Source organism: Kogia breviceps, chromosome 1 (assembly GCF_026419965.1).
Source record: "Kogia breviceps isolate mKogBre1 chromosome 1, mKogBre1 haplotype 1, whole genome shotgun sequence".
NCBI classification, from domain to species: domain Eukaryota; kingdom Metazoa; phylum Chordata; class Mammalia; order Artiodactyla; family Physeteridae; genus Kogia; species Kogia breviceps.
Genome location: NC_081310.1, coordinates 169,642,343 through 169,657,818, shown reverse-complemented (window position 1 = coordinate 169,657,818; position 15,476 = coordinate 169,642,343). Strand labels below are relative to the sequence as shown.

Here is a 15,476-nt window from a genome sequence, read left to right as displayed (position 1 = left end):
AGAATCTTTTTCTTTTCTTTTCTTTTTTTTTTTTTTTTTTTGCTATTTCTGTTTGTTTATTTATGGCCATGATGGGTCTTCTTTGCTGCATGCGGGCTTTCTCTTTCTCTAGTGTGGCGAGCAGGGGCTTCTCTTCGTTGCGGTGCATGGGCTTCTCCTTGCGGTGGCTTCTCTTGTTGTGGAGCACAGGCTCTAGGCACGTGGGCTTCAGTAGTTGTGGCACATGGGCTCAGTAGTTATGGCTGCGGGCTCTAGAGAGCAGGCTTGGTAGTTGTGGTGCACGGGCCTCGTTGCTCCTCAGCATGTGGGATCTTCCCGGACCAGGGCTCGAACCCCTGTCCCCTGCATTGGCAGGTGGATTCTTAACTACTGCGCCACCAGCTTAGTCTGGTCAAAGATTCATAATCCCCTTTGGGGATCAGGAAGTATGTTTAATGCTTCTGCCTCCCAAATGAAGAAGGGTCTTTTCTGTTCTAAAGCTTGTCTGTCATCTTCACAGGCCCTAAGACTCCAGGAGGCAAACCCGATTGTGAGGTAGTCGTTTGTTCCTAGCACTTTGTCCCCAGTTCTTTGTTGTTTCCCATGAATAGGGTGTCCAGTCACCAAAACAAAAGTGATCTTCAAGGTGGAGCAAGGACAAGAGCCATGGATGGTGGAGGGAGAGAACCCACGTTGGCGCTCTCCAGGTGAGTCAGAGAAAGCAGGTAGATGGGAGTCTCTGGAACTGAGATCTCAGTTGGTGAGTGAGGGACAGGCACCTCTGAAATACTTTGCAGGAAGCACCTCTTAAAACCACACACCTTTGAAAGTGACTGGGTACACCTGACACAACATCCTCAGATCCCCAGATGACACGTTCACTTCCACTCTTCCACGTGGCTGCTCTTTCTGTTTCTCAGCTCTTGTGTGGGAGGATGTCCTTCCTCTCTGCTCTGGCTCCTCATGCTGCCTGTTCCATCGAAGTGCTTGTTGGTTCTCTCAGTTCCTAGAATCCTCATTCTTCCCTCCTCAACATGATGGCAGATCTCTCCATACATCTATTTCTTTTTTTTTTTTTTTTTTGCGGTACGCAGGCCTCTCACTGTTGTGGCCTCTCCCGTTGCGGAGCACAGGCTTTGGACGCGCAGGCTCAGCGGCCATGGCTCACAGACCCAGCTGCTCCGCAGCATGTGGGATCCTCCCGGACCGGGGCACAAACCCGTGTCCCCTGCATCGGCAGGCGGACTCTCAACCACTGCGCCACCAGGGAAGCCCCATACATCTATTTCTAATAATGTAATCAGATTGTGTTTATTTGAGAAATAAGGAATGAGGTAAGAGTCCAAATTGTTACACTAATAAGATTCTCCCTTGATGGAAGGCAATCTCAGAAACAGTGAAGAATTGCCTTGCCTTCTCCTCCATTTTCCCTAACATTATTATATCAGTGGACTTAGCATTTGTAGGGTTTTGAGCAGTGATGATGTTGTTTTGGACATGGTGTGGCACCATAGTAACAGTAGTCAGAGTTAACTTTCTTAACCACACAGTATATAAAGGCAAAAGTTGGTAAAGCCTAGGAGTCTTATGGTTCAGATCCCCAAAAATAATGGAATCTGTATGTGTGGAAACCAAAATGTGAAATTTGAGTTAAAGAGTGTCAGGGGCAAAGCAGAGTTTTGGAGGCTAGTACATCTGGAAGGTTGAAAGAGGTTATGAAAAAAATAGGATTATTTATCAGGAAAAATTCTTATCAAGTAGTAGAAATAACTGATGATAGAAGCAAAAGAATTGACATCTGGTCTCTTTTCAACGTTCTGCTGAGCCTCTGTGTTCCTGGGTATGTGTAGGCATTGGAGAATGAATCCTAGCTAGAAGTGGAGTTGGAGAACTTTCTACAAATAGGCCTCAACTGTGGCTTGGGTGGCTAGAGAGGATATAGGAAAGTGCCTATAGGTAAAAGGAAGTTAATGGCTTGACAGTTCTTTGGTGGTTGTGTGCAGGATGAGGAAGGAGAAGGAGAAGTGTGTGAAGGAGACTTGGGAGCTTCCTAACAGGACAACTTAATTCTTAGATGTTGTAGATTTTGACTCTGGTCAAATTTCCCCTACCCAGTCTAGCTCTTCTCATTTCTCAGAATGCCTTTATCTCCTTGTTCCCCTGGTTACCCTCCTCATTCATTCCTCTGAAATGGCTCTCCCCATTCTCAGAGCTACTCTGCATCCTTGTTCAGAGCCCTTTTTAACTTTCTTTGTCATTGTTATAACATTACTTTGTGCCTAGTTTACCATCTTTCACAGAATGGAAAGTTATAGTTATAAATAGAAAAAGCTGCTTGTTCTCATTATTGTTTTCCAGAAGCCTCCATTTCAGCAGTTTCTTCTTAATGCCCTGGGCAGGACAAATACAGATTTCTTTTTTGTTTTGTAGTCCAGAATGGGAGACTAGACCTGAAACCAGAGACTTTACATGTGTGTGGTAAAAAAAAAATGCATAATATGAAACTTACCCTCATTGGCAAACTTTTAAGTGTATAGTACAATATTGTTAACTGTATGCACATTGGTGTACAGGGGATCTCTAGAACTTCCTCATCTTGCAGGACTGAAACTCTAAACCCATTGAACAACTCGCCATTTCCCACTCCTCCCTGCCCCTGGCAACCACTACTCTACTTTCTGCTTATATAGGTTTGACTATTTTAAATACCTTATGTAAGTGCTATCATGCAGTTTTTGTCCTTCTGTGACTGGCTGATTTCACTTAGCCTAATGTCCTTGAGCTTCATCCATATTGTAGCATAGAAGGATTTCCTTCTTTTTTAAAGTAGGTATATACCATATTTCCTTTATCCATTCATCTGTCAGTAGACATTTAGATTGTTTCCAATTCTTGGCTATTGTGAATAATGCTGCAGTGAGCACAGGAGTGCTAATATCTAGGAAATCCTGTTTTCAATTTTTTTGATAAATACCCAGAAGTGGGATTGGTGGTTCAATTTCTGATATTTTGAGGAAACTCCATACCGTTTTCCATAGTGGCTGTACCATTGTACATGCACACCAGCAGTGCACCAGGGTTCTAATTTCTCCACATTCTTACCAACATTTGTTATTTTGTTTTTTTTTGTTTTTTAATAATGGACATCCTGGGCTTCCCTGGTGGCACAGTGGTTGAGGGTCCGCCTGCCAATGCAGGGGACATGGGTTCATGCCCCGGTCCGGGAAGATCCCACATGCTGCGGAGCAGCTGGACCTGTGGGCCATGGCTGCTGATCCTGCGCATTTGGAGCCTGTGCTCCGCAGCGGGAGAGGCCACAACAGTGAGAGGCCTGCATACCGGAAAAAAAATTAAAATAAAATAATAATAATAATAATGGACATCCTAACAGGTGTGAAGTGATATCTTATTGTGGTTTTGATTTGCATTTCCCTGATGATTAGTGATGTTGAGCATCTTTTCATATACCTGTTGACCATATGTATGTCTCCTTTGGAGAAATGTCTATTAAAGTTCTTTGCCTGTTTTTTGCTATTGAGTTGTAAGGGTTCCTTATATATTTTGGATATTAACGACTTATCCAATATTTGTTTTTAAAATATTTTTTCCCATTCTGTAGGTTGCCTTTTCACTCTATTAATTGTTTCCTTTTCTTAACAGAAACTTCTTAGTTTGCTGTAGTACCACTTGTCTATCTTTGCTCTTGTCAGTGCTTTTGGTTCCCTCTCCAAATCATTGTGAGCACCAATATTCTGAAGTTTTCCCCTATCTTTTCTTCTAGGAGTTTTATAGTTTCAGATCTTATGTTTAAGTCTTTAATACATTTTGAGTTGATTTTTATGTGTGGTGTAAGATTGGGGTCCAATTTAACTCTTTTACATGTGGGTATCTGGTTTTCCCAGCACTATTTGTTGAAGAAACTATTCTTTCCCCATTGTGTTGTCTTGGCATACTTCTTGAAGGCCATATATGCGTGCGCTTATTTCTGGGATGTCTATTCTTTTCCATTGGTCTATATATCTGTCTTTATGCCAGTACCATAAAGTACAGTTTTGATTACTGTAACTTTGTGATGTGGTTTCAAAACAGGAAATGTGAGGCCTGCTGCTTTGTTCTTTCTCAAGATTGTTTTGGCTCTTGGGAGTCCCTCATGGTTCCATACGAATTTTAGAATTGCTTTTTCTTTTTTTTTTTAGTTAATTAATTTATTTTTAAATTTATTTTTGGCTGCATTGGGTCTTCGTTGCTGTGTGTGAGCTTTCTCTATTGCAGCGAGTGGGGGCTACTCTTTGTTATGGTGCACAGGCTTCTCATTGGGATGGCTTCTCTTGTTGCAGAGCACGGGCTCCAGGCGTGTGGGCTTCAGTAGTTGTGGCACACAGGCTCAGTAGTTGTGGCTTGCGGGCTGTAGAGTACAGGTTTAGTTATGTGGCACACAGGCTTAGTTGCTCTGCAGCATGTGGGATCTTACCAGACAAGGGCTTGAACCCTTGTCCCCTGCATTGGCAGGTGGATTCTTCTTTTTTATATATATATAAATTTATTTTATTTATTGATTTTTGACTGCGTTGGGTCTTCATTGCTGTGCATGGGCTTTCTCTAGTTTCGGCGAGCAGGGGCTACTCTTCATTGCGGTGCGCAGGCTTCTTATTGTGGTGTCTCCTCTTGTTGCAGAGCATGGGCTCTAGGTGCATGGGCTTCAGTAGTTGTGGCATGCAGGCTCAGTAGTTGTGGCTTGTGGGCTCCAGAATGCAGGCTCAGTACTTGTGGCGCACGGGCTTATTTGCTCCACAGCATGTGGGATCATCCGAGACCAGGGCTTGAACCCGTGTCCCCTGCATTGGCAGGCGGATTCTTAACCATTGTGCCACCAGGGAAGTCCCGGCAGGAGGATTCTTAACCACTGCACCACCAGGGAAGGCCCCTAGAATTGCTTTTTCAAATTCTGCAAAAAATTCCACTGGGATTGCACTGAATCTGTAGATACATTTGGGTACATTTGGGACATTTTAACAATAGTCTAGTCCATGAACACAGAAAATGGAAAATGTCTTTCCATTTATTTGTGTTTTCTTTAATCTCTTTCAGAAGGGTTTTGTAGTTGTCAGTGTACAGGTCTTTCATCTCCTTGGTTAAGTTTATTTTATTATTTTTGATGCTATTGTAAATGGATTGTTTTATTAATTTCCTTTTCAGATTGTTTGCTTTTAGGGTATAGAAAGACAACTGATTTTTTTATGTTGATTTTGTATCCTACAACTTTGGTGAATTTATTAGTTCTAACGGTTTTTTCATGGAATCTTTAGGGTTTTCTGAATACAAGATCATGTCATCAGTGAACAGAGATTCTTTTACTTCTTCCTTCCCCATTTAGATGTTTTTTGTTTCTTTTTCTTACCTAATCGGTCTAGCTAGGACTTTAGTACTATGTTGGCTAGAAGTGGTCAGAATAGGCATCCTTGCCCAAAAACATAGACTTTAAAAATTTCTTTCTGTTACATTATATTGGAAGGAGTAACTGAAAATGTTTCATTTTACTCCTTTTTAGAAGTTATCTGCTTACTTGATGATGAGCTAGAGGGACAGGAAGGAGAAGGAAGCAAAGACAATTTTTTGAACCAAGGTATGTTCACCTTCAAGAAAACACTGACCAACGAGACAGTCCAAAATTGTAATCTGAGTATAAATTTTATTTCTTCAAGACAAAAACAACATAAATATGAATCAAATGGAAAGTGTTTGCAACCTAACTTATACTTTCTTAGTTATAATAAAAGTTGTATCAGAGAAAACTCTTATGAATACAAGGAATGTGGAAAAGCCTTCAAAAAGAAGTTGTGTCTTATTAGACATGAAAAAAAGCACAGAAGGAAAAAAATCTTTGGGTGCAGTGAATGTGAGAAAGCCTTCCAAAAGAAGTCTCATCTCATTAGACATGAAAAAAAGCATACAAGGAAAAAAAAAACCTTTGAATGCAGTGACTGTGGGAAAGCCTTTAACAGTAAGGGACACCTTGCAGCTCATCAAAAAATTCATAGTGGAGAGAGGCCCTTTGTGTGCAGTGATTGTGGGAAAGCTTTTACGCATAAAGCACAACTCGTGGTCCATCAGAGACTCCACACTGGAGAGAAGCCTTATGAATGTGATCAATGTGGGAAATCATTCACCTGGAACTCCTCCTTTACTCAGCATGTGAAATCGCACACACCCGAGAACTCATTTGAATGTAAGGAGTGTGGGAAAAGCTTCAAGTACAGTTCATCCCTTTATAAACACTCCAGAATCCATACAGGCGAGAAACCATACCGATGCAGAGAATGTGGCAAAGCTTTTGCAGACTCATCAGTGTTGGTCATGCATCAGAGAATTCATACAGGCGAGAAACCCCACAGGTGCACTGAATGTGGCAAATCCTTCATCAAGAGATCACATCTCCTTAAACATTACTCAACTCACAGCAGAGCAACAAAATAAATGCAACACATGTGGGAAATCTTTTAACTGGAAGACACACCTTATTCTCCACCAAAAAAGTCATAAAAACAAGGGAGCTTTGTAAATGTGGAAAAACTTAAAATTAGCCTTTTACTGAAGCAGCAAAGAATTCATCATGAGAAAAACCCTATCAGTTGAATAAATGTGGAAAAGCATGTTCTGAAATTCATGTTCTATAAGTGATATTACTAATTTTATTGAAAAGATTACAGAAAATTTTGAGCTACAGACAACTTTACAGTAAAACTGAGGAAGTTATGAAAAAATTGAATAAGGCATCAGACTGACTATAATTGCATGTGTACACTGCCCCTGATTTATGATTTTTACACCATTTATACAAATGTCTGCATTGCTTAAGAAATTTGTATAACCGTGGGTTTGAAATACATGCTATGCACATTAAACAAAATTATATCTGTTATAACGATGGTTGCACAACATTGTGAACGTATTTAATGCCAATGAATTGTACACTTAAAAATGGTTTAGATAGTACATTTTATGTTCTGTATATTTTACTACAATAAAAAATGTATAAATAAAATTTAAACCCCTTCTAAAATTATATCTATTAAGATCTCTGGTAAATACCATCATTGTCTCTTCAAAGCCTAAAATCACCATATCCAGAATTGCCAAATATAAATGAAATAATATGGTTTATTATGTAGGATGAAGGTCAGTGCTATGAACTTGATCTCTAACCATTTCGTGGCACTTATGAATAGTTACGGCAGTTGTTACTGAGCCTTCTTGAGCCTCCTCTTAAATAATAGTCAGGGACAGTTATGAAGCCTTCTGCTCTGCTCAACTGAGGACACTGTGTAATATGTTTTCTTCTCTGTGCAAAACATGTGTGTGTGCATGTGTGTGTATTTAATCCTGAATAACCAGACACTGAAGAAAGAAAACAGCTGTGTTCTGTATTACTCTAAGCACTTAGTACAGGGAAAGAGGCATTTCTCCAGATAAATAGTCATAAATAAAAGCCATCCTATTTTACTGGAGCAGCTACATAAGTAGGAGTGAACGTAAGGCAGTATATAACTGGGGTACTTAGTTTAGAAAAATTAGGTGTCATAATACTTCGTGAGACTTCTGGAAGGAAATTATTAAAACCAATATTATTGATTAAAATAAAATTAAATTGTCTATATTATTATTAAAGTCAATTATTATCTTTTTGTTTAGGAAATCGATTCAGAGATATCTCAGGCTTGTTTGGAAATTTCCAGGTGACTACTATAGGTATCATATCAAGCTATATTGAAGTTTCTGCTTCCTTGAACTTCTTAGCAACTCTTTTATTATTTGACATTACATAAATTTTGTGTATTCCCTTTAAAGACATGAACTCACAATGATTTAAGTGAAAATTCTGTATTTCACTTTAAGTCTTGCTTGCTAATATGACTTTAAGCCCTTTCTTCAGACTTGGTGGAAGCTTAGGTACTGCATTGAGCTTGAACCTATATTCACAAAATCAGGTTTTCTCTTGCAAGCATAACTTTTGGGATTATATGTGTGAACTTGGAATTGTTTTCCCTCATTAACATTTTTGCAGGGTGATGATGACAAAGACATGAATGAGAGTGATTTTCTGAATATCCATCAAATCTAAGTGAAGCCTTGTCTTACAGAGTTTTCATTCTGAGACTGTATGCTAATTAAACTTAGGTAGTCACACCAAATCACTTGGCAAAACACAGAAGTATATATGTAAGTTAATTATAAACTCAGGGATCCTTTTTCAATTTTGACTGCCTTTTCTCTCACTTCCCTTTAAAGCCGTCACTTTGCCTTATTTAACATTTTCTCTTCCCCTCCTAGCTCTTAGCTCCTGACTTTAGCAGTAATATTAGTATCTGAGCAGATATAAAGTTTAAGACAGCAAGAAGACAGACATCCTTGGAGGGTGGGGACTGTCTCATTGTTGCTAGAATGAGTATTTGGTATTATGATCTGAGCTCTGAATTAAACTATTTGTTCCCTTTCTTAATTAATAGAGTAAAATAATTAGCTAAGTATGAACCATAATGAAACAAAATTAAATAGGTGTTTAAAAAGTTGAAACAAAGAAAAAATATTTTTTTCTATTTAAACCAAGTCATTGTCAGGCAATAAAACAAAATGATGAATCTCACTAATTCTAATGCATTTCATGGGTCTAGAGCTCACATTTGTGAGATGTGCAGAAAATCATGTCTAATAATAATCAAATATACAAATTATTTTTAAGTAAAGTCAAGTGAATTTGAAGTTCTTTTAATAAAACATATACATTTTTATTGAATAAAATAGGATAAGGGATACTAGACATTTACATATAATTGGAAGACTCTTATATCTGCCAAGACCCTGTTGTTGGTGATTGTTGTAATCACAAGTTATTGTAGTGTTTTACTTTCTTGAACATATTTTATATATTGCTCAATTTATCTTCTTTTTTTTTCTTTTTTTTGGGGTGTGTGTGTGTGGCTTGCGGGATTTTAGTTCCCCGACCAGGGATCGAACCCATGCCCTCAGAAGTGAAAGTGTAGAGTCCTAACCACTGGACTGCCAGGGAATTCCCTATCTTTTTTAAAAAGTTGAGATATAACTGACAGGTAACATCATGTTTGTCTCAGGTGTACAACATAATGAGTCAATATTTGTTTACATTGTGAAATATTCTGCACAAGTGTAGTTAAAATTCATCACCACACACAGTTACTAAAATTTTTTTCTTGTGATGAGAACTTTTAAGATCTACTCTCACAACTTTCAAATATGTAACACAGTATTATTAACTATTAACCATGCTGTACATTACATCCCTATTACTTATTTTAAAACTGGAAGTTTAAAGTTTGTACCTTTTGACCCCTTTCTCCCACTTTGCCCAGCCCCCACTCCCAGCCCTTGGCAGCCACCAATTTGTTCTCTGTAATCTGTGGGTTTGGGGTTTTGTTTCATTTATTTTACATATAAGTGAGATTATATGGTATTTGTCTTTCTCTGTCTGACTTATTTCACTTAGCAAAATGCACTCCAGGTCTATCCATGTAGTTGCAAATGGCAGGATTTCCTTCTTTTTTATGACTGAGTAATATTCTGTTGGGTATATATCACATTTTCTTTATCCATTCATCCATCAGTTGACACTTAGGTTACTTCCATGTCTTGGCTATCGTAAATAATGCTGCAAGAAAAAATTTCAAACAATAACTAGTTATATTTTCAACTAATATGTTTATCATGTTTTCTTTCAACCTCAGACATGTTTGTGGGCAAAGTACTTCTATATTTAAAGCTAGAGATATGACCATTTATCTGAAAAAAGAACAATAAAAAGTTATTTTCTCACATTTCCAGACTTCTTTGACACCTGGACTCCAGTACTGGACACATAAAAATTGCTATCTGTGGAGCTTTCTACCAATGACTTCATTCTTTTCCTGTATGATCTCAACCCCAGAACATGATTTTGGCAGGAAGAAAACCAAAATGTTATTTACACTCAGGTCAAATATGATCTTAAATCCCCAGAAGCCCATTTTTCTTCATTGGAAGTCTGTGCCTTTGTCTAGTTGTCCAAAATGTTTGAAAATAGTCATGCATAATGTAAGCAGATTATCCTTTTTCACACCCACCTTCCCTCAAGAATGTTACACTTTGAGATTTTTACTTTAACTTTTTTCCTTTTAACAGGAACACTCAAATATGCTATTTTTTCTCTGTTTAAGTGTTTATACACGGACATTAGGTTTAATTTTTTTCCAGTTTGAAGATAGGTTTATTTTTTAATGCTTTTATAATACCTGCTTATTAAAGTATATATATATATATATATATATATATATATAAGGCCAAAAAAATCTCGACGAAAGTATCACCTGAAATCTCATTTTCCTGAGAAACCATCATTACCATCAGCCACCCGAGAAGAGTAGGATGCAAGAAATATCGATGAACAAACAAGTTGGTAAAGCTGAGTTTATGTTGGGTGTAATTTAAATGATGACTGCTTTGGGAGAGGGCTAGAAATAAGGTAAAATGAATATTCTAGAGAATAAAGTTGGAAAAGTGGGAGGAATCAGGGCTAAAGTGTTATAAAATCCTTGATCTGGGAAAGGATGGAGATACTAACTTTATACCTTGTTGAATATGCATGTTAAAAATTGAAGGTTAACCACTGAAAGAAATAGACTAGGTCGCAAATCACTAGAGAGAAAAAAGGGGATAGAGAGCTGTAAATCCAATAGAAAACAGGAAAGAAAAACCAAAGCAATGAAGGAAAGGCATGGTAAATAGAAAGCAAAAATAAAACAGCAGGAATGTGTCAAAGTATATCACTAATCACAATAAATGCAAATGGATTAAATCACCTTTCCTAAGGAATAATAACGTTCTATTTTTTTTTATAAATATGTCAGAGGCACCTTATAACTTACATTGCAAAAGGTAGATAATCAGGTGCTCTCCCTAACCCCAAATCAAAAGAGCTGGTGCCTTTCTGGAGAAAGGAAGAAAGAAGATAAATTGGTGATATTGTCAAATTATTTCATTAACTAATACTATCTCTTATAAAAAATGTTTTCTTCAAATAAGTTTTTCAAGTCTAGAAATTAACTATAGCTAGGAAGGTAGTAAATGTGTTTAATTAGTATAACAGTTACTGCTTTCTTTTGGACAGAGATGGGATTTAGTCTGATTTTTGAGCAAGACGTTTCATATAGCACAGCAGCAGTAGAAAGTATCTTTAAGATCAGAGCAGCTGTTTCTCTTGAATCAGGGTTCTCTGTCTTCATTATATTTTAATCAAGATGGTAAAAGAGATACTCTATTCCTCCTTCTTCTAACCTGAAAGGCCTTAAAAATCCATACTTTTTCAGAGACTACCATATTGTTTTTTAAAATCTAGGTATAAACTGCATACAAGAAGACTGAAGCAAAATCATACAGAAAGGATGGAAAATTAAGGAATGGAACAAGATCCACTGAGCAAATAATAGAAAGCTGATACATCCTTATTAATTGCTATAGATTAGGAGTTGGCAAACTTTTTCTGTAAAGGGCTAGATATTAAATATTTTAGGCTTTTGTGGGCAATACATTCTCTGTTACAACTACTCTGCTATAGCATGAAAGCAGCCATAGACATGTAAACGAACGAGTGTGGTTGTGTTCTAATAAAACTCTTTACAAAAACAGTGAGCAGGGGACTTCCCTGGCGGTCCAGTGGTCAAGACTCCATGCTTCCACTGCAAGGGGCACGGGTTCCATCCCTAACTGGGGAAATAAGATTCCTCATGCTGTGCAGTGCAGCCAAAAAGAAGAAAAACAGGCAGCAAACCAGAGCTGACCCCTGTTCTGACTGTATACTGATTGTATAGCAGTGAACAAAAAGGCATGATGTCAGCACTCAACTCAAAAAACAATAATCAAACAAATATATAATAACCCCAGGTATTGATAAATAAAACATTAAAAAAAAAAACACCTGTCAGGTAATTGAATTCATAGGAAACTAAGGTGGAGTGGCCAAGGAAGTCCTCTGAGGAGACTTAAATAGAGACCTGAATGCAGCGAAGGAGGGAGCCTTGGAAAGATTGTGCAAGGGTCCGGAGGCAAGAGTGAGCCCGGCCTGTGGAGAATCAGCAAGAAGTCCAGTGTGGCTGGAGCAGAGAAGTGAACGTGAGTTTTGTGCATTAGACAGGTACCAGATTATGTGAGATTTCCTTCTAAATGTGATGGGAAGGTTTTGAAGATTTTGAAGATTTTTAGCGGAAGAGTGGTATAGTCTGGTTTATTTTTGGAAAGTTCTCTCTGTGTGTTGGAAATGGATAGTAGGGATGGCAAGAGGGCAAATAGGGAGACCAGTTAAGAGGCAATTGCCTTGGAGTCCAGGCCACAGAGAATGGTGTTTTAGTACTGGAGGTGTTCTTCCAGGGGCTAGAATGTGTCAACTTTGGAAGCAATGTGTCGAAAAGGGCAGAGCCACCGTCAGTCTGGGTCACTGCTATGGTCTGAACATTTGTATCCCACCGCCTCCAAATTCATATGTTGAAAACCTAATAATCAAGGTGATAGCAGTAGGAGGTGTGGCCTTTGGGAAGGGATTAGGTCATAAGGGCAGAGCCCTCATGACTGGGATTAATGCCTTTATAAAAGAAGCCCCACACACATACCACTGGAACACGCACCCACCAAATCCCTTCCTTCACATGCACACACAACAAACAGACTGCAGGAAATAAAAAGAAGGGAAGCTGTTACACAGCCAAAGAGGCTTAAAGGACAAAAGCAAATGCAATGTAAGGACTGTTTACATCCTGATTCAAATACACCAACTGTAAAAAGCCATCTTTGGATACAACCTGAGAAATCTGAATGTGGATGGAAAGTTAGATGATATTAAGGAATAACTATTCATTTGTGTAGGTATGATAATAGTAGTTATGGCTTTAAAAAATAAGTACTTAGTGATGCAAACTATAGTAATTACAGGCAAAATGACACAATGATTTCTGGTCCTGATTTAAAATTCTCCAGGAAGATAACACACACTTCCCCTTAAATCCCTGTAATTATAACAAGATGCCAAAATGTTGATAACTGTCAAAGCTGGTTGATGGGTACATGGAGTTCATTACACTATTCTTTTTTGTGAAGTTTGAAAATGTCTGTGATGAAAAATGTTTTCATTGTTCAGTGATTGATTGGAACTGAATTTAGGAGTTAATGTGGGCACAGCTGCCATCTTTACAATATTGGTACTTTCCATTGTGAATATGGTATGTCAATGCATTTATTTATGTTTCCTTAAAAAAAGAGGCCCCACAGAGCTTACTAACCCCTTCCACCATGTAAGGAGGAGTCTGCCACCCTGAAGAGGGCCCTCACCCGACCATGCTGGCATCCTGATCTCAGACTTCCAGCCCCCAGAACTGTGAGAAATAAATTTCTCTTGTTTATAAGCCTCCTAGTCTGTGGTATTTTTTAATAGCAGCCAGAATGGACTAAGACAGTCTCTGATTGACCACACAGAAAAGAGCTACCCACCAACAGGGACCACCTACCCGGACTGTGAAATGAGGAAGAGATAGACTTCTATTTTCCTGAGCCAGTGCATTGTAAGATCTATTTGTTACAGCAGTTTAGTCTATTATAACTAATACACGGGTTGGCACTGAAGTAGTTTAAGGAGACTAATGACCAGGTTACTATTTTTTTTTTTACTTTTTTATTTATTTTTATTTTCATTTTTTAACTTTAAATAAATTTTTTTTTAATTTTTTACAGGTTACTATTTTTTGAAGGATAATTTAGGCAAGCTGAATGGCACAGTAATTGCAGAAAGCAAGGCCATTGAGTAGAATACTGCAGTAGGCCACATAAGGAATGATGAAGGCCTGAACCAAGACTGTGGTACCGGGAGATAGAAACTATTATATTTAAAAGATAATTTGGAGGAGGTAATGAACAGGTTTTTTTCATCGACACATAAGTTATGACTGAAAGGTAAATAAACTGGTCAGGGTTTGGTGAATCAAACTACCCCTCAGTGATGGAAATGTAAATCAACATAACTTTTTGGACCATTATTTGGTAATGTGCATAAAAAGTCTTAAAATGTCATACCATTTACTTATTTTTTTATTTACTTAATAAATTTATTTATTATTTTTGGCTACCTTGGGCCTTCGTTGCTGTGCGCGGGCTTTCTCTAGTTGTGGCGAGTGAGGGCTACTCTTCGTTGTGCTGCACGGGCTTCTCACTGCAGTGGCTTCTCTTGTTGTGGAGCATGGGCTCCAGGTGTGCAGGCTTCAGTAGTTGTGGCATGCAGGCTCAGTAGTTGTGGCTCGCGGGCTCTAGAGCGCAGGCTCAGTAGTCGGGGCGCACGGGCTTAGTTGCTCCTCAGCATGTGAGATCTTCCCGGACCAGGGACCAAACCCATGTCCCCTGCATTGGCAGGCAGATTCTTAACCACTGCGCCACCAGGGAAGTCCCTGCGTTACCATTTAAATGAGCAATTCCATTTCTATGAATCTGTCCTAAGGAAATGATTAGAAATTTAGTAAACGACTTCAGTACAAAGATGTTTATCATTGTGTTATTTACACTTGCAAAGGTTAGTGTAGTACTAAACCAACCCCCCCAATCTTCTTAGTGGCTTGTAAGTACAAGGATTTGTTTCTCACCCATAATACCTGCCCAGGCTGGACAGGCTGGGGCCTCAGCTCCATGTTGCCCCACTCTGGAACCATCTTGAATGTATTTGTTATCTGCTGCTGCATAGCAAATTACTCCAGAACTTAGTGGCTTATAACAAGAAACATTTATTTTGTCACAATTTCTGTGGGTTAGGAATCTGGGCATAGCTTCACTAGATCCTCTGGCGTTTAAGACTGCAATCGGGAATTCCCTGCCGGTCCAGTGGTAAGGACTCTACGCTTTCACTGCCGTGGCCTCGGGTTCAATCTCTGGTTGGGGAACTAAAATCCTGTAAGCCATGCTGTGTGGCCTAGATAAATAAATAAACTTCATTTTTAAAAAAATGACTGCAGTCAAGGTGTCTGCTGGGGCTACAGTCATCTCAAGCCTCAGCAGGGGGAAGGACGTGCTTCCAAGTTCACTTATGTGATGAGTGGCAGGCCTCAGAAAATCCATTTCCAAACTTAACTCATGTGGCTGCTGGCAGGCCTCAGGTCCTACCAGGCGGGATACATCAGCTCTTTACCACACGGCCCTCTCCAGGCACCACATGGACATCTCCCAGCAAAGCAGCTGGCTGCTCTTAAAGTGATTAAGGGAGCAGTGGAGGGTAGAGGCCAAGCGTGATGGAAGCCAGAGTCTTTTTGTAACCTAATCTTGGAAGTGATATCCCGTCACTTTTGTCTTATTCTATTCATTAGAAGCAAGTCACCAGGTTCAGTGCACATTCAAGGAGAGGGGATTACGAGGGCTTGAATACCAGGAGAAGGGGATCATTGGGGGCCATTTTAGAGGCTGCTTGC

At 39.0% G+C, this 15,476-nt stretch overlaps 1 protein-coding gene across 13 annotated transcripts in view; it reads left to right on the top strand.

Moving 5' to 3' along the window:
• ZNF684 (zinc finger protein 684) overlaps window positions 1-7,695 on the top strand; it is a 57,833-nt gene extending 50,138 nt beyond the window's left edge. For 3 of the 13 annotated variants that reach the window (XM_059044229.2, XM_067010576.1, XM_067010579.1), the window contains 2 exons: window positions 591-686; window positions 5,528-7,029. In XM_059044229.2, the coding sequence (XP_058900212.1) occupies window positions 591-686; window positions 5,528-6,453 (1,022 nt within the window). In that variant the 3' untranslated portion in view covers window positions 6,454-7,029. Of the gene's footprint in view, window positions 1-499; window positions 687-5,527 lie in introns of all 13 variants that reach the window. The other 10 variants (XM_067010617.1, XM_067010615.1, XM_067010614.1 and 7 more) reach the window with 7 other exon arrangements.
• Window positions 7,696-15,476: the final 7,781 nt, after the last annotated feature.